Raw genomic sequence first — 20,231 nt, forward strand, 5'->3', positions numbered from 1 at the left:
GGAATGTGAACCCACAGATAACCTTTATTCCCATCCAATGTTCATTAAGTGCAACACAGGATTATTCACTAAAATATTTCAGACTTCCCAAAATGTAGCCATAATTACTATTTTAAAAATATCTTCAGACAATCCTACTTGGGTTTTTTTCCTTGACAAATATAAATTATTCTACTCCAAAAATCACAATACTAGAACTCTATGTTTTCACTCTTCATCCTAATGATCTAATACTTGATTTTCATTTAATGAGTTAGATTTTAAAGAAGAAAATGCTATACTGTATGTTAAGTAACATATAGTAGAAATTATAAAATGATACTGATCCAAGTCAAGAGTCTTACCTAATAGAACCTGAGCATTATTTGGAAATACCTTGCCAGTGTAGCCTCTTTACATAAGTTACAGTGAGCTTTCAAAGTAATAGAAAATGTTTTAGATGACAAGTGACATAATGAAACACTAAGAAAAATCAAATAGGAAATGTGGGGATTTTTTTAATTTTAACTTTTTAAGAGAAAAAAACTCATTCATATGAAATGTGTTAAAAACAAAACCAAAACTTTGAAAGAAGCCTTCTTTATAATGCAGACAGCTCACTCACTCTTTTGGAATTTTTACTATATGTTTATAAAAATTAGACATTCTCTTTTAAAATGACAGACAAACTGCATTTAAATTTAAAAGACGTTTATTCTGATTTCCTTGGAAAATTAAGCTGTGAAATGGTTTAGATTACCACATAAACACAAAGTGTTAGCTAGTTGGCAGTTTATTATAAATCACCATACATGATGTTACAGTTCTAGTTGCCAAAGAAAGGTTAATATTGACTTTTCCTCCTCTGCCCAAAGATCCGAGTGACCATATAACTTCATTTTATTTAGGTAGCAAGAAACTAAACCTTTTCCTGATTATATTTTCATTTTTTCTTAAAAGCAAAAGCTTCATTTCTAAAAATAAAATGAGATGAAAATCCCCAATAGAAAAATTAAATCATTTTCCTTCATCTTTTCGAAATTTTAGTTTCGGGAAAAAACCAATAATACAAAAAACCATTTAAAAACAAGTATCAAATCTAAGTACATTGCATATGTAAGAAACTCATGGTAGATACTTACTTCATAGTATTTTTTAATGCAACGTCTAATGTCCATGATCAATTTGTTGCTCAGCTGTACCATAAAGGTCAGAGGAGAAGCCTTACAATTGATGTTACTGCAACGATACAAGCTGGGCTCCATATCAGTTCCCTACAGAAGTTAAGACAGACAAAAAAAAGATTATGAAAGGTTTCTGTGCTTAAATACTTACATGCTGTCCTGCTGTACTGTATTCTTAATTCATTTTATTGGTAAGTTTTTAACCTTATTTTCTCAACCACTTTCTACTCAAAGATCCCCTCAGTCACACATAGCTTCCACTCTTGTCACTATGATAATGGAGAAGAAAACTGAAGGGAAAACCCTGAAATCACTTTTTTTACATTCAATACATGGCAGACTCCATGAATAAAGTAGTCTCCCCTCTGAAAATACCAGTAAAGTCAAGTTACTGGAAATAAACATCCTTCTTAGAGATACTGAGCAAAAATTTAAATTTGTATTTATTCATTCCAAACTTGAAGACAATGCAAGAATATTAATGACAATAGTTTGCTTAGTACTACCAACTTAATTTTTAAGAATAAAGTCTAAAAATTAAGTGTTACACTACAAAATGATCACATCATTAGCTTAGCAAATCTAAAATTTCTGTAACCCCGTCCCCTACAAGTGAAAAATGTATTTGGGGGAGGGGAGAGAGAGGAGGAGCACAAATTTGAAACTATGAATTATTAGTAGTTGGAGAAAACGTTTTGTTTTGTTTTAAACAAAGACAAAGCAAATGTAATATACAGGAAAACTGTTGGGGTTTCTGGAGCATTTGTTTTCCTTCTTGATACTTAAAACATCTTGGTTTCCTGCTCCAATCTGGTATATAACCCTACCCCGCCACACTAAGCAATTCCAGGTGGAAGAGATTTTAGAGCTTGACATCGGCTCTTCCACAGTTAGCCCATCTGCAAGTCGTCAAGCCTCCATGCAATTAACTATCTTATTTACAGCTGTAATGAAGCAAAACTCAAGGATTTAGCAAGTATTGCTGATCTGTGTCTGCCTCTTCCTTGCACTTGCTTCCAAAGACTGCTTTGTTTTGATTCAAAAAAATGCAAAACATCTGCTGTTTGTCCAAATTAACTTAAAATAATTACTTTTAATTTAGATAAAGGATGTATTTTCTTTCAGTTTCAAGGTTTTACATGGTTCTGCTGCCTACTCATTTGCCCATGGCTAGTACATGTATAACACTGCAGTGGAATCAAGTAGATTGGCCAAGTTTCAAGTTCTGATCCAAGGTCAATGATACATTTTTTGGCAGTACTTCTTGAGAGAAATGTCTCCTTGTGACTTTTTTAATGCCTGATATGCAAAGACGGCAGAAAAGATCATCAGAGTAACTTTGTCAAAAAGGAGGCAAGTGGGATGTGTCAAGATAAACAAAAACTTTCCAAAAACACTTAGTTCCCATTAACTTGATTTAAGATAAAGGAAAATATCACTCTAAGTCTTAATAAATTGGGCTGGGAGTGGAGAAATACAGGTTACTAATTAAGGAATTACCATAAAAATACTTTAAGATAATTTAGAATTTTCAGGAGATTCCATTTAAAAAACCAAGGCCAAGCATTCTAGGAAGCCAAAAACAAATATTCAAGTACACTCTATTAAGAGGTTTTAAGCAGAAATAACGTAAGTTGTGAAGGCAGAATTCATATGATGCCAAAATTCTTTAAACACATTAAAAACATTTTTCCTTTTTACACATACAGGGGAGAGAAAGAGGACTTTATACTAGTTCACTCACAAAAGAAACAAAAAGAAACAAAAATAACTAACCGAACCATCTAAGACACTATCATAAATATTCTCGGTTCCACATGTAGGGCATGGGCATTTGAACCTTTCACAGTCCTTGTATTTCTCTTCATCCGTGAGGTGTGCTGGGCCACCAAGTAAAGCATCATTCTCTTCATCTTTATGATAATGATGAACCCTAAATTGGGTGGGGTCAAGTCCTATTAATGTCAAAGAAAAAATAAATTCAGAAAGGTACAATTATTGGAATTCCCTTCTCCTAAAAATACTACAAAGAAATCAGAAGAGTTGTTTCAAATTCATGAAATACATACACAACCATTTGAATTCAAGATAGAGGCTCATATCATCAAGACAAATGACTTCTTTTTTTTTTTTTAAGGAAATTATAAACAAAACAAACTGCATCAAAACAATGCAGAAACAGGCTACTGGACATTTGCATTTGGAAACTACTTACTTCTATAGGATGGTTTTACTATTTTCTTAAAGTTACAGTGACAATCTCCCCAAAAATGCACTATTAAAATCTCCAAAATCAAAGTATTACCATTAAAACTGAAAAGAGAGAATAAAAATCCCATTAAGGAAAACAAGTTCACTGCTATTACAACTCCTTCAAGTGCAGACACAACTGCTAACCCTGATTTCAACGCAGTGGTCAATTCCATCTTGGCTCAGTAGCTAACAGCATGGAGGTTGCTATCTAATTCAGTGGTTAAAATTCAGTAGCAGCATCTGTCAAAACGCAACATGGTTTTACTGTTCTGAATTCAGAAATTTAAAATACGTGCAAAAACAATGATCTACAAATTCTATAGGCCAAAATGTCCCATGAAAATCCTGAAGCCAAATATACCTTCTATATTTCAATCAAAACAACATAAGAAATCAACTGATGCATAGTTTACACTATCTTGTTTCCCCAAGCTATTTGAGAAAAGGAAAGATTTTAAGGCCAACAAATTTAACTTACCATTGACTAAAGCATATATGTCAAAATCCACTATATGAATTTATACTTAAAGATAATTATTCCACTCTATATCTTATTTTCTTGAAAGTATTCCTTAGCAATCCCTAAGAATTCTAGGTATTTTTTGGTTAGAAATATAAAGCTATCATGTTTATTTTAGTATAAATGTAAATAAGTAATGTAAAAGTCACTGAGCATAAAAGTCCAAATACTAAAAATATCTAAAAATTGTTTTATCTCTATCAACAGCTTGCATAGTTAGATAATCTAACAGATATATTTAGAATTCAGTGACAAGATTCTAAATCCTAGCTAGTCAACTGTCAAGTGACATCTCATAATCATAAAAGACTTAGGGTTGACTCTGGCAGTTGAAAGGTGCTGAAAAAAGAATGAAAAGGAAAAAAAAAACCCACTGGGGAGCTGGCTTGTGGACAGAGTTGGAAAGAAATGCATAGCTTTGTGATTAAAAAAGAAAAAATGAAAAGATTCTTGAGTATTGGTTTTCTCATCTGCAAAATGGAGCTACTATACACTTTTAAAGTTTAAATCAGACATTAGAGGACAAATCATTTTCAATGATGCCGATCATGTAAAAAGCACTCAACAAATGCCACATGAATGAAAAAATAAAATAGTGGGTGAACATTATTTATCCATCATTTAGTATTCATTCAAAATTATACATTTGGAAAAATACATGAAACGCACGTTCATGTTGCAGCCAAGTTAATAGCTGCTCTTTGTAGTAATTAAAGTGAGTATTTCCCAACATGATAGTGTATAATAAAAACAAAGACTACACATTCAAAACAAATTGAAAACCTGTTCTTGGTTAGTGATATAAATTATTGTAACATAGATCACACGGCTCACTAGCCACGTGACCCCAAGGCTCACTATACATTTTTATCTTACAAGTTACCTACAGCTTAAGAGAAACAGCAAGTTAGTGAAGTGTGGGGGAATACATATCCTCTCCTTTAAAGACAAGGAGAGACAGAGGAATGGAGTGAGAGAAACTAGGCCCACCCCTGTGAATGGTGCCATTTCTTCTCTGCAGTGAAGGGTAACTGCTGCAAATTCCTGAACCTCTAGTTGTGAATCCAACTGTATTCACATGTCTTGCTTTATTCGGGATTATGAGAAAGCAGCTCCAGTTTTTCTCTGATGGTATGATTATTCCACCAATTTCCCAGGCCAATACTCTTCAAAGAGTATGGAAAAAAATAAGCAAGGGTTTTCTAAAAAGACAAGCTTCTTTCACAACCTAAATATCAAGGAACAAAACAAAGCTGGGTTTGCACACAGACAAAACTGGTTGGGCTGCAACCAGGAAGCAATGAAAGCTTTTATAGGCCTCCCTACCAGTCATGTCCACTGAGTGTACCTGAGGCAGCCTGCCCGCTGAACACACCACAACTGGACATGGGTTGTCCTGCTACTTATGGACAAAAGCCCAACAAGTGACTGAGAGTTATAAAAATTACCAGGCCTTATGAAATGTCTACTTTAAATGTCCATTCCCACAAACCACCCTTATCTGCCCAGGGCAATCACAAAACCAACTGGCCCAGCTAATTACTTCAGATTTACACACAAGCTGATTTTTTTCCAAGAAAAGGGACTTCATCTCAGTACTTCTGGCCATAAGTCAAAATGGCATATTTTTTTCAATAGAAAATAGGGAGAAGACATTGTAATAACCTTAAAATATTAAGTATATAACAACCCTTGTACAAGTTACTTGAATATAAAAATATCACAAAGAAGTGATTTTCTTGGGAGGACAATTTTAAGTTCAACAGGCAAATCACAGAGGGCTAAGTTAAATCTTTTTAAGAAAACATATTAAGAAGTCATGTTAAAAATATGGATCATTACTGCTGGAATCCTTTTTTAAGGTTAAAATTCACGTTTAAACCCCAAACTTATTCAACATAGAAGTTAATTTTTCCAAATCTGCACAAAACTGGCGATGAACAGCTTATTTCAAAGTTTCAGGAAACTTAAAAGTTTTACTACTTATACCATAAATCGTTAAGCCTGAAATCAAACAGGGAAAAAGTGTCTAGTGCTGCCACCTAGAGGTAGATTTGGAATTTTAAAATGTGCAAAATTGAACTGCTACAAAGAACTCCATTTGTAATTACTGTCCCTCCAAAATGAAACACAATCGTCAGAAATGACATTAAAGCAAACTCTTTATGATCACAGTTTCCATACGTGCATATATACTGTATAATCAATATTAAACTGCACACTACACAGTAAGTAATCACAGTAGTCTTTGAGCAACCAAGAGATACAAAACTCAATTCCAAATTCCTTATTTCTTCTATGCAGAGCTTTTCCAAACTGTCTTAAAGAAACAGACTTTATGTCCCAGTTGAGAAAAAGAACTTCTACTAGACTAGCTTTTGACAGATAACTTTAACCATTTGGTCCGGCACAGAATAAAAGAAGGAGCAGCCTATTTGCGCTTGGCACCAGTTATGTGGGGGAAGAGCAGTCATGGAAATGATGTGTGCTTTAACTCAACCCTGTGACTTGTAGTGATCCAGTCACACCATTTTTCTTGGGCTGGAGTAGGGGTGTGGGGGAGGGCGACAACGACGAGACAGGACAGAGGCACAGTGGAATGAAATTAAAATACTGTCATTTATAATTAGAAAATGTATAGGATCTCACATTATTTTGGCAACAGGATCAAAGCTCTCATATTTCAAGAGTATTTATAGAAAGTAACATCATGAGCATTGGACAGGATGAGTTCAGGAGTGGTTTTTTACTTAAGATTGCCCCATTCTTATCACACATACCTCCAATGTAACATATAGAACAGGATTATTTTTTCTACCATTGTATTTTCTAATAATTGTAAACTATTTATCTGTTTTTAGAATGTTCACTTGTCCCCATTTTCAAGGAGTATTTAAAACGCTCCAAACTCAGGGTGTTAGGTTTGGAGGCTGATATATTTGACTAAATAATCATCTTCCAAAGACAAGGTCTTTACTAATGCAACTGCAAATAACTACGGTAAAGTCAATTATGTTCATACAACTATAGGGAAGCAGGAAAGATCCATATGAATAAAATTCCATATGAGTAGAGTAACTGGTATTCACAAGTATACCTTAAACAAATCACTTAAAATACTAGGGAAGCTAACTTATGAAATCCTAATGTGAATATTTTTTTCTAAAAATTTTTTCTAGGAAACGAATCTTTTCCATGAATCCATGCCTTCGTATATGTGGACTTCCTAGAGAACAATAAACAAACTGAAAATTTAGTATGATTAAAGAAAAAAATACTTAAATGAACTTTTAAAAGGTGAATGCTACATCCATAAAAAGCCCTGTATAAGAATGTTCATAGCATCTTTATTCATAATACTCATAAATTGGAAACAATTTGAGGTCCATCAACAGGAGAAGGAATATCAAACTGGTAGCATATACCATGGAATACTACTCAGCAACGAAAAAGACAATACTGATACAGGCAACAAGATGTATGAATCTCAAAAATTTGCTAAGTGAAAGAAGTTGAACACAAAAAGCATGTACCAGTGGAGATCACTTGTGCAAAATTCTATAACAGGCAAAACTAACATATGGTTATAAAAATCAGATGAGTGGCTCCTTTTGTGGGAGGGAGGGTATGGACTGGGGAAGAGTACAAGGGAACTCTCTAGGCAATCGAAATATTCTGTGTTTTGATACACTGACTGTGTGATATGCATGGTATGTTAATTATCCTTTAGAAGAAAGCACTCCAAATAAAAAACGTTTGCAACATATATTACCAAAGAACTCATTTAGAACATATAAGGAATGCCTGCAAATCAGTAAGAAAAAGACTACTCAACAGTAAAGCAGAAAAAGACTTGAACTGATCTCTTACAAAAGGAAATATTCAAATGGCCAATAAGCATGATAACAGGTGCTCAACTGTATTAGTCATCAAAGAAACACAAATTAAAACCATAACATTATGCCACAACATCAAATGAAGAAGAGAGGAAAACACCAAGTACTGCTGAGAATGGCAGGCACTCAAACGCTGCTAGTAGCAGCTCTAAATTAGTAGAACCATGTTAGATAATTGGTAACATCTACTAACACTGAACATATATGCCCACTATGACCAAGCCAATCTGCTCCTAAGTATATACCCAACAGAAATACATATAATTTTTCAACAGAAGATATGTACTAGAATGCCTAATACTGATAACCACCCAGCGTGGAAAGAATCCATTGGTAGGTAGTCACACAGTGTGAGATATTCATAGTAGACAGAAATGAAGTACGACCACATGGACCCATTTCACAAACAGACTGAATGAAAGTAGCCAGACATTAAGAGTAAAGACATAATTTATGCAGCATTGAAATATAAGAAAACCTCATCTATGATGTTGTAAGTCATGATAGTAATTTTCTGTTGGGGCATGGAGGACAATCTCTAGAAGGGGATAGGAGGGGCTTCTGAGGATACAATAATATATTGTTTCTTGTGCTCAGGACTGACTATACTGGTACGTGTCTACTTTGGAAAAATTCATGGAGCAGTTAGGTTCTTGTGAACTTTTCTGTATGTCTGTTATATAAGAAATTCATATTGATTTCTCTTACCATACACAAAAATAAATTCAAAATGGATTAAAGACTTTATAAATATAAGACTTGAATAAAAGAATTCCTAGGAAAAAACTAAGAAGTACCATCTTTGACACTGGTCTTAGCAGTATTTTTTTGGCTATATCTTCTCAGGCAAGGGAAACAAAAGCAAAATTAAACAAACAGGGTCACATCAAATTAAAAAGCTTTTTGCACAGACAAGGAAACTATCCACAAAAGAAAAGGTAGCCCACTTGAATGGGAGAAAATATCTGCAAATAATATATCCGATAAGGAGTTAATATTCAATACATAGAAAGCTCATACAACTCAACACACACAAAAAAAACCCTGATTTTAAAAATGGGCAGAGGACATGAACAGACATTTCTCCAAAGAAGACAAACAGATGGCCAACAGGCACATGAAAAGATGCTCAACATCACTAATCACCAGGGAAATGCAAATCAAAACCACAGTGAGCTATCACCTCACACCTGTCAGAATGGATATTATTAAAAAGACAACAAATAACTAGTGTTACCAACGATGTAGTGTGAAGGGAACCCTTGTGCACTGTTGGTGGGATTATACATTATTACAACTACTATGGAACACAGTATTGTGGTTTCTCAAAAAAATTAAAAATAGAACTGTCATACGATCTAGCAATTTAGCATCTGGTACTTATCAGGGGAAAAAAAAAAACACTAACTCAAAAAGATACATGACTCAAATGCTCACTGAAGCATTATTTATAATAGTCATGATACGGAAGCAATCTCAGGACCCATCAATAGATGAATGGATAAAGAAGATGTGTTATGTGTGCGTGTGTGCACACGCACACACACATACACACAGGAATATTACTCAGTCACCAAAAACTGAAATTTTGCATTTGTGACAACATGGATGGATCTAGAGGGTACTATGCCAAGTAAAATAAGATAGAGAAAGATGAATACCACAGGATAACAATAAATGTGGACTCTAAAAAGCAAAACAAAATGAAAACAAACTCACAGATACAGAGAGCAAACAGCTGACTGTCAAAAGGGAGAGGGAGTTGGATATAATATATAACATAAGGAGTATGGTCAATAACACTGCAGTAACTTTGTATGGGGACAGAGGATTATTAGATTTACTGTGATGATCATCTCATAATGTATACAAATCTCAAATCACTACACAGTACATCTAAAACTAAATAACACTGTATATCAACTATATTTCAACTTAAAAAAAAGAAAATTTATACACTGAAAAAGGTAGGAAAACTGAATACGAAGTATCTCTCATGCTATATCTCTGAGTTTGTTTCAAAATGTGTTAGATTCCAATCAGACATTATGCATCTCCTCACAAAGGTACAGACCATTACCTAGGAAGTTGGATTAGCAAAAATTTAAGCTGAACCAAAATATGGGCAAGTCTTTAGATCTAATTACCATTTTACAAGAAACAGAGAGGACAGAGGGATGTGTTAAAGGATATCTCCAGGATGCAAACAGCAAACTCCAGAATAAGGGACATTCCATAGGACAAAAATTGCTGGTTTCTCTAACAAATAAATTGGAAGGGTCAAAAAACAAAACAGGGATAGAGAAGATTAACTATCATCTGGACTCTGACTAGATTCCAGTTCAAAGAAGGAGCTTCATTTTAAAGGAAAAATGCATTCACAGTACGACTGGGGAAATACACTTATTGGATATGTGATGAAAAAAGAAATTGTGGGGTTTTTTTCCCCATAGTGATAATGTTACACTTATGCTAAAAGGGGGGAACCTTACCTTTTAGAAATGCAAAATGAAATACCAATATTTATAGGTAAAATGATACAATGTCTAGAGTTCACTTCAAAATCATCAGAGGCGGTGAAGAGGAGGAAGGTTGGCCACAGCTGCAGAATGGTTGTAGCTGGGTGGTGAGCAAATGGGAGCTCCTTACACAGTTCTCTTTACTATTACACGTTTGGAATTTTTTTATAATAAAAAAATTTTAAATACTACAGATCCAACTGAATGATAAACAATTGACTGTACAAGTGGCAAGCAACTGAACCTGCTTTTCACAGCAACAACAAACCGTTCCATAAGATAAATGAGAAATGTCTGAGTATTTTAAAAGAAATAATATCCAAACCTGTGGGTTAAGTAAACTCCCAAGAGTTTTACTGTCTTGCAAAAGATAACTCCCACAATCATGATGGAGAAAAAAAATTCTGCTAGACAAGATTGTTTTTAATGCCCTTGATGATAGCCCTGAACGTGAATTTTAACTTAATGAGACCTGTACCTCTAAGCAAGAAAAAAACTTGGAAGTATCTTCTTTCCTATTTTTAGATGTGAGAAAACACAGTAACTTTATGCTGAAAAAATATTTGGAAAATAACACAAAGGAATAGACCAAGAAAAGATTTTGCTTCTCTTACAGCAAAATTCTCTTCTCTCCATCTATGTTGGTAGATATGGGGTGGGGGTGATGTGCAGAGTCATGCTACAGGTTCCTAAACACCCACCTTTTTACAAGTGAGTTAGTAACTGCTTAACAATTTTTTCCATCTGATTTTTTTAAATTAATTAATTCATTTTAGTTGGAGGCTAATTATTTTACAATATTATAGTGGTTTTTGCCATACACTCACTTGAATCAACCATGGGTATACAAGTGTTCCCCATCCTGAACCCCCCACCCACTTCCCTCCCCATCCCATCCCTCAGGGTCATCCCAGTGCACCAGCCCTGAGCACCCTATCTCATGCATCGAACCTGGACTCGTCTATTTCACATATGATAATATACATGTTTCAATGATATTCCCATCTGATTTTATAAAAACTATCTTACTTTAGTTATAAGAATATTTATATTTTTTCAACAAAGGAGGAACGTAAAACTCATCATCTTTACACTTTTCTGAATTAACCATATGTATACATTTTACACAGTTTAAGTATCTGTGCACAATGCTGTACTCAGCTCTTTTTCATTATATTACGTCTTACCCATTTTTCTATAGGCTACACAGTCTTGGCATCATTTTAGTATGTTTAATATGATGATCTTTAAAATCTTGATCTATAATTAATAATACAGTATCACATACTTAAAAGTTGCTGCAAGTAGATCTTAAGCATTTTCACCACACTACCCCTGCCCCACAGAAGGGTGAGGTGATGATTATGTTAATTATCTTGATCTTGGTAAACATTCTACAATGTAAACATATCTCTAGTCATCACACTGTACACTTTAAATACATACAATTATATTTGCCAATTACTCCTCAATGAGTTAAATTTTTAAAAATGGATCAAACTTAAATAATGTGAGAAATCTCCATTTTCCTTTGGAAATTCCAAGCCTTACAAAGTCAGAGCAAGAAATCACTACTCCTAGCAATTCCTCTCGGCATGCTCTGGTGGGGCTCTAAGTTCTTAGAGGTATGCCTGAGTCAGGTAAACAGTGCCACTGCAGGCCCTTGGCACGGTGAACCTGGGTCACAGGCACAAGTGCTGTGCGCTCACCTTGTAAAGACTGAGGTGCAATGCAGTGCAACGAATACCCTTTGTGAGACTCTCTGTGAACTCCCTCATGTGCCCTGAAGAGCAGCTGGGATGGCCTGGAAGTCAGGGCTCTGCTGCTCATCACTGGGCTGGAAGCACAGACACACAGATAGCCACTCCCAACTCCACACGCACAGTGCAAACCCACATGGCCTCAAACATCTCCATTTTCATAAACTCTTCCTGGGTGGCCCCAGCTAGAAGTGGGCTCTGCTTCTTCCAAAACACTGAAAAATTTATTTTGCCTCTTTTGGGATATGTACTTGTGCTGGCCCTAGATTTTCCCACAAGAGGGAAATTGACTGAGGGAAATTGACTCAACAGGCTGGGCTGTAATTGAAGAACCTCAGCCAACTCAACTTTGTACCCTTCACAGCACCCATTACTCAGGTCTTCAACATTCATCTGTTCCATGGATGCATAAGAAAGCCAGGAGCATGAGCCATTCAGTGACATGCTTGGATTGGCACCCAGCCTGAGAGGGGGTTCTTATCTGCTGAGAAGACTTACTATCCTACATTGCAGTTGGTGTAATCTTTTGTTTTAAATTTTATTATAAATTATGTCATATTAAATATCTAAGGTTTGGAAATGATGGTCATGTATGTACATTCTTCTGAGAGCTTAATCATGAAAAAAGGCAAAGTCTTCACTGATCAAGAAAGCAATGCCTGAGGCACCTGCTGTGGCATCATCCCACTCCCACCACCACCTTTGTATGTATCTCTCTCTGGGTCTACCAAAGGCACACCCATACATGGCACGGCCTGCGGTGGCATTTCATTTCTTAGAAAATGCCACTGAACTCTGTGTATTGACAGAAACCACCTTCTGTAAGGTGGCATGGCCATTTTATAAAAAGAGGGGTTTTTACTTTCCAATTTAACTCAGGAACACAGTGGCTTAAGTGTGTTCCCTTGTTTTAAGCACTACTTTCAGAGATTAAATTTAAAATTTTCATGTTCTTCAAATATCAATAATTTCTCAGGACCAATGAAAAAACAGCCCTGATAGCCAAATGCCTGAAATTTTATAACTGACCATGAAGAAATGTACTTGAAAGTTATTGTACAAAATCATTCCTCATCAGAGTAAAGATATTATATAATTTTAAGTATTGTCATGTATTAAATATAAATTTATTAAAAGATGAAATTCAAGAATGAACTTTAAAATATTCTCATTCCCAGCCTGTTTTGCTAGGTACAGAAGACTATTTGGATGTTGGAGCATACTGTGAATATTTCATCCACAGAATATAGAGAGCTTTCATTAGAACAAGAGAGAAAAAAACCTATAGTCTAGAGAACAAAAGCTAAGAGTTCCAAGTTTTAGTGGCCATGTTTCCCATAGGGCTATTGTATAAGAAGAGTAATACTATATTTTTTTCTATTCACAGATGGAAAAGAGTAAAATTTAGCTTTATTTAAGCCCAATAGCAATAATCTTGCATGGGTTTCAGAAAAATGATACACATTTTACTGTGGGATAATGAGGACCATTAGTTATTAGGGAGAACAAATTATTCTCTTTCAATTCAACAGACTTATTCACTCACTCATTTAATAGACTATCCTCTCTCCCTTTCACTGAAACGACCTTCCTATATAGAACACCTGGCCATGCAACATGCCACCAGACAGACTTCAGGAGGTATTCTGACAGGGAGAAATAGTCAGAGCATTTCGAAAATGAAGCCACAGGATAAAACCAACACTTGATGCGTGCCTTTCATTTCAAGGAAAGCCGTATAAAAGCAACAGAAAAAGAGGTAGTTGAAAAATATAGTTGCTCTCCACAAAGGAGTCTTAAAAATAAAAAATCATGAACTTAATAATTTTCCTAAATGAAATTATGCCATTATTCCTGATTTCTTTATACTAGCTAAAAGGACAAAGTAGCAAACTTCACTGAAGTTTCAACACTGTAATACATTTCATTAGTCAAAGATAAAAACTACATTAAAAGCAAGAGAATTATTTTATGTCTGTGATTAGACAGTTGGAGGGCTTATATTTTATGTGTACATTTGCAGACTTCAACTCATTTAACAGTGTCAGTTCACTAACTGCAGTTTTTTTTAATATAAAGAAAACAGATTTAGAACTTTAAAAACAAATTACAGTAATTTTATGCCTATAGCTTGCACCTCTTAGAAACCAGGCACCCCCTTACACTCCCCTTCTTTCCCACCACTTCCCTATCTCCTCCCTCCTCCTCTAAAACCACAGGCTAAGTGAGAACTGATAACAGGGGCCTTGAATCCCCTAGTGAAGAACAGCCACCCTAATTTTCCCTTGGGGTGGAGGAACAAAGGATGCAGATCAAAATGCAGCTCCTAAAAAGGGCAGGGGGCAGATGCTTACACAGATCTCCCCAGCCAGCTTCCACATTTTCTACACATCTTCATGGTGACTGGCACTTGCTGTTCTGCACTTCATTACTGTGGACCCTCCTATGAGCAAAGAAGTAAAGATAAAGGACTGGGAGATTTACTACAAATGTAGATAGGTATGTGGATACTGCTGGTGATGCCGGGGCTGCGGTAGGAGGAGGCAGACTGCACAACGATGACAACTTCACATGTCTTCAGCATAAAAACTGCTGTCAAGTAGCAGAAGATAAAGATGAGAAAAAGATAAAAAGGGGAGCAGCTGCAGCTCCTTCAGGGTGAGAGACACAGGCCCTTCAGCAGCTCTAAGCAGCTACCCAGAAACGAGAGCTTTCAGGCGATGGAGGTAGGAGAGGGGTGATGTGCACACAGTCACATGGTCCCCTCGGTAGACTGAGGGTGCTAAGTAACACCAAGAACGCTCTGAAGATGGAGCTCCCCAGCCTACCAGCTTTGAAAATAATACATGAAAACTGGATTCATAAGATAGCCACAACGATGAGAAAGTTTGTCTTTAAGCAGTTACTATGTGCCTGCGATTTAATGGATATGAAAAGGATCTTAAATACAACCCTGGAACTAACAAAATCAGTCTGGTCTGCTCCTTGTACAGCCAGTCTTGAGATATCCAAGTGGGCATCAGCCTGTCTACCAACTAGGATCTACCACCTAGGGCTCTTCTGCTGAAATACAAGGCTCCACCCTTATCTGTTAAATTCAGTTGAGAGATGAGGCTTGTTTCATCTACCTCTCCTCAGCTCCAGGCCACCAGAAAATTCAGTACTAAGGAACGAAAGGGCAATGGTTAGCCTTTGGATCAGGTTCTTGATGATCCAAACTAAAACCAGGAAGATCTACTCTAAAAAAACAAATGCTTTGTGCAGGCGTTTACCAGTGGGGAGAAGAGGAAGCATGAAGAGGATGAAGCTCCCAGGTCTTTGCATCAACACTATACCACTCCTGGTTGAGGGCGTAGGTCACAACCTCTCCCAGGTAAGAAGTAGTGGTGGTATAAGCACAAGCTTTGGAGTCACACAGAGCTGACTCCCAGTCCAAGCACAGTCGGCCACTTACTAGCGATGTGACAAGACCAAGTTAGTTACCTCTCTAAGCCTCAGCTTTCTTCTCTGTAAAATGGAGGAGATACAACATAGCCTCATGGGGTTACTGAAAGGATTAAATGAGATAACATATGCAAAGGACTTATTACAATTTCTGATAGAGTAAGCACTCAAGGCGGAGGAGAGGGAAAAAAAAAAGAAGGAAGCTCAAAAATATTGTGCACTTATGCTCCCTCCTCCCAGCTGAGGATTTATAAACATCATCAAATACAACTCAACTTTGAGAATACATTATATGATGATTTTGGTAGCAGAATTTTATCTTCCTAATTATGTTTTGCTTAGGCAAATGTCAAAAATGAGTTTCCACTTCCAGAGCAGACACTAATGGGAGAATGGAGAGAAGGAGGTGTGGGGGCGAAGGGGGCATGCTGGCGGGGAGGAGCCCAGAAACACATTCAACAAGAGCAGTGTGGAAAGTATGTGACTTGATGATTCATCTGTCCAATCTCAGTCTACAAACGCACACCAAGAGATAACTGCATGCAAATCTGATGGACTAGAGGAGTCTGGACATATTTCTGCACAGGCCTGACAGTGAGTGGGGCGTGGTCAAGATCAGGCACTAACCCTGCCCAGGCCTAGATGGAGCATCTCAAGTGCACCTCTAATGGCTCCTTCAGAACAACTCTAGTTTATGACTCCAGAGACCAAGGCTGACACCAAGCTTCAGAGGTTTGCGAAAGCCAGAGTTCATGAACATCAGAACCAGAGTTTGAACCCAGGTCCCTATGATGCCAAAGCCTGTGTCTTAAGCCAGACATTTCAATGAGAGGAGGGGGAGAATTTTCCATGAAGCAGGGACAGATTAAGGAATGCCATATTTAGACGACAAAATAAGTTGAGCTAGAAATAAAGGTTGGAGCTAGAAAAATTAGCCTATAACTGCCCAAGTCACAGACTGTAAGATGTCAGTGGCAACTGGACTTACAGATAGTGAGGAGCTAGCCAGGGATTTTATTAGGCAGTTATTCTAAAAATATTCATCATTATGTACAATGGCATAGAGAGCAGAGACCTTAAAGCAATGTAACTCTCAATATGCTGGTCATCTAGAAATATGCCCAGGGCTGGTTATGAAATACATTTCCAAGCAAGAGATAACAATCTGATGACCTGGCAAAAAGTCAAAGAAAGAATGAGCTGTCAGGGATGGATGGAACCTCCAGAGATGATGAGAAATTAGGTATCAACTAATTCCTAGAAGATAATGAGTCCAGTCTTAGAAAAAATTTTAAAAGCCAGAGCAGGATATTCAAAGGGAATCAAATACAAGTTAAATGTATTTAATGTCTTATAATGTTAAAAAAGTTGTACATTCTCACTCCATGCGAAAACACATTTAGAGTCTGAGACAAGAGGAAACAATAATCAAGATACAATAAATCTTATTAAGGAAAGTTCACTGATTAAACCAACAATGAAGTAAGCTCAGAGACTAGGAGATGCCTAAAACCTTCTCCTATCTTTTCTTTTGCCTCCTCTCTCTCCCCTCAGCATCTGCTGAGTGCAGGCACGGGAGCAGGCATCTGCCTACATAGGTAGCAAGTCTGTGCGGTCGACAGTCTAGGAGGGGAGACAGACATTAACCAAACAACGACAAAAACAAATGCCCAACTGCAAATGAAGAAGTCGTCAAAACGGTACCGTGCCTCTAAACAAAGCTCCTGACAGGTAAGGGAGGACCATATGGCCTGCTATCACTGGGTGCTGAAATAAGGGAGCTCGGGACACTTACCTAACCAGGATGCAATGAGGATAGCATCAATTCCATCTATTGGCTCACATATTCGAGCCACGACTGGGTGGATCTGCTGGGCCAGGTAGTACTGGGTATCAATGCTTAAATTGTCCTGCTTCTGCAGCTGCTCGGGTGCATAGGCCCTCTGACCCGCAGTGAGATTGGAACCATCCTATAAGAGGACACAGTACAGGGAAAGTTGTGAGAAATCACACGTACTTGGCCAAAGAGACGGACACTTCAAATTTTATATATTCAATTCCAAAGCCCAAGAAGTCCTTTTGACCTGTTGGTGGTCATAAGCATCTAACGGGAGGAAGATCAAGGAGAATGACTTACCCACGGTCCAGGAATGTAAATCCAGCATGTGTTGTGTTCTATTTTTTGTTGAAACATGAAACCAACAAGATGGCATGACTAGATTAAATAATTCCACCTGCCATATCACAGAAACACACAGGGAAGACTTGCTAACAAAGGCCTTCTAGAAGCCATGACCAAAAAATGTGTGACCCTTTTATTACGTTAATGTCACAGTATCATCTTAAAGACTGGGTGTGTATGTGTATTCAACATCTCTTGTTGAAAGCTGTTAAGTGTCACTGAGAAACAAATGAGCAAGGGGAAAAGAAAAGAGCATGAAACCCAACAGTAGTAACCTACGCACAAGATAAAATGCATGCGTGTGCTCAGTGGCTCAGTCATGTCTGACTCTTTGTGACCCCATGGACTGCAGCCTACCAGGCTCCTCTGTACATGTGATTTCCCAAGCAAGAATACTGGAGTGGGTTGCCATTTCCTTCTCCAAGGGATCTTGCCGACCCAGGGATCGAACCCACGTCTCTTGCATCTCCTGCACTGGCAGACGGATTGTTTACCACTGCACCACCTGGGAAGCTCACAGGAATAACAGGTAAGAGTAAATTGGCCCATACACAGTCCTGTGCATAGTGTCATCACCATGTGTGAATCAAAAAGGCATCACACCACTGGACCAACATCCAACAACTAACTCCACTCTTTCTCTTGTCTGCAACAACAGAATTTAATGTTCAGATTCGTAAATTTTAACTATTCACAGTGCTCAGCTGCTCTGAAAACTGATTACAATATTAATCCTATTCTTTGATTTCCTGCTACAATCAGTCCCTTCTCAGTTCAGCGCCAAAGTCAAAGCAAAGGCCACCTTTCACATCATTGTCTTACAACAAACTAGAGGCAATGGCCTCTTTCTCTGGCTAGGCTCCTGACAGAAACAAACTAGGGTGTGTATCAACGAGCTTCTACCTATGCTAAGATATAATGAAAGAACTAGAAAGGAAGCAAACCTCAGATTATAGGGCTTCCCTGGGGACTCTGCAGTAAAGAATCGACCTGCAATGCAGGAGATCCAGGTGCGATCCCTGCGTTGGGAAGATCCCCTGGAGGAGGGCATGGCAACCCACTCCAGTATTCTTGCCTGGAGAATCCCATGGACAGAGAAGCCTGGCAGGCTATATAGTCCATAGGGTAGCAAAGAGTCAGACACGACTGAAGCAACTGAGCATGCATGCAAATCTCAGATTAAAAGACTTGTTTATAATTATTTTTCAGGAGTTCACTGTACAGTAAGAGAATTTAGGCAGAATTAATCAACTTTAATTGTTGCCATTTTAAAAGTCTGAATTATTAGATGGGAATAGGATGTCAATGACAAAAAGAGTATGAAAGATCCTTGAGCAGTGTCTTTATGCACCACAACTATATTCGGACTGCCTTTTAACACACACAGGAAATCTGATCAATTAATAGAATCACAGTTTTTTAAAAAACTGATCTGTCCTTGAGATTATAGTAATGTTGAGTTTTAAAAAATTTTAATAAAGAATAAAAACTAAATTTGTGGAGGCAAATTATTTTTTTAAATGGTGCTTGAGTTACTTTCCAATGTATCATTAGATGTTCTCATGTAAGACACGTCTATAAAAAAAAGTTGACAAAGTTCCAAGCATATTCTCAGTTGAAGAGCTTTTTAAGTATCCCCACAAAAGACTAGTTTTTTAACAGTGACCCAAATGTGTTTCTTATTATATTTTAAAAATCTGAGCTCAAATATGACTAAATTAAAAAGAATTGGAATGATGACAGGTTTTCCTGTGTTATGTTGGGAAAACATTTAGGCTGTGACATAACTGATTCAAAGACCTAATTCTCTAACATAGCAAGACCCTATGGTACATGCAAAAACATACAGCATACACCTTAACAACAGACTGAGAAGCAAGGCTGGCACCTCCCTGAACTGCCAGTGTAGTAATTTGTGAACTTCACAAAGTACATACTTCACAAGGACAACCAGACATGGTAAATCCATTCCAAACGATGCGGTCATCTTTACTAGGACACCAATGGGCAAAAAGATTTAACAGATGACAACTGGAAGCCTTGAAACAATTATGTTAAAGGCATACCTTATGAAAATTATGTCTGATGAAAGTTAAATAATAAAGGATTTAACACTTAATCAACAAGTGGAAGTTAATTTAAGATCTCTGCAAATAATTCACATTAGGTTTAATAAGACTATGAACTACAATGTAAATTATTATATACCACAAACACTACTCTCTGAACTCAATGGAATTTGTAGTCTGAGTATCAGGAGAGCAGTATACTCAAAATGTAAATTTTAAACAAAAGAGAACCTGTTTAGGAGCTATACTATTCTTAGAGGGCACCTTTGCTTAGAGCAGTAAACAGTTCTCTTAAACTTAAACATTTGCAGAAACATCTTCTAAAAATATGATTGTGTTAGGAAAGAGAAAGAATAATCTGAGTGCTTAAAAGCAAAAGAGGTAGGCAGCTTTGCTTAGCAAATATACTGAAAGTGGGCATGCCC

The 20,231-nt window shown here is 36.9% G+C and overlaps 1 protein-coding gene across 6 annotated transcripts in view; it reads right to left on the reverse strand.

Moving 5' to 3' along the window:
* Positions 1-20,231, reverse strand: part of POLA1 (DNA polymerase alpha 1, catalytic subunit) — a 295,311-nt gene that overhangs the window by 149,025 nt on the left and 126,055 nt on the right. For 5 of the 6 annotated variants that reach the window (XM_061407813.1, XM_061407812.1, XM_061407816.1 and 2 more), the window contains 3 exons: positions 17,351-17,525; positions 2,940-3,118; positions 1,122-1,253 (listed from right to left, as the gene is read on the reverse strand). In XM_061407813.1, the coding sequence (XP_061263797.1) occupies positions 1,122-1,253; positions 2,940-3,118; positions 17,351-17,525 (486 nt within the window). Of the gene's footprint in view, positions 1-1,121; positions 1,254-2,939; positions 3,119-14,321; positions 14,555-17,350; positions 17,526-20,231 lie in introns of those variants that run through there. The other variant, XM_061407817.1, reaches the window with a different exon arrangement.

The sequence above is a fragment of the Bos javanicus genome, chromosome X (assembly GCF_032452875.1).
Source record: "Bos javanicus breed banteng chromosome X, ARS-OSU_banteng_1.0, whole genome shotgun sequence".
NCBI classification, from domain to species: domain Eukaryota; kingdom Metazoa; phylum Chordata; class Mammalia; order Artiodactyla; family Bovidae; genus Bos; species Bos javanicus.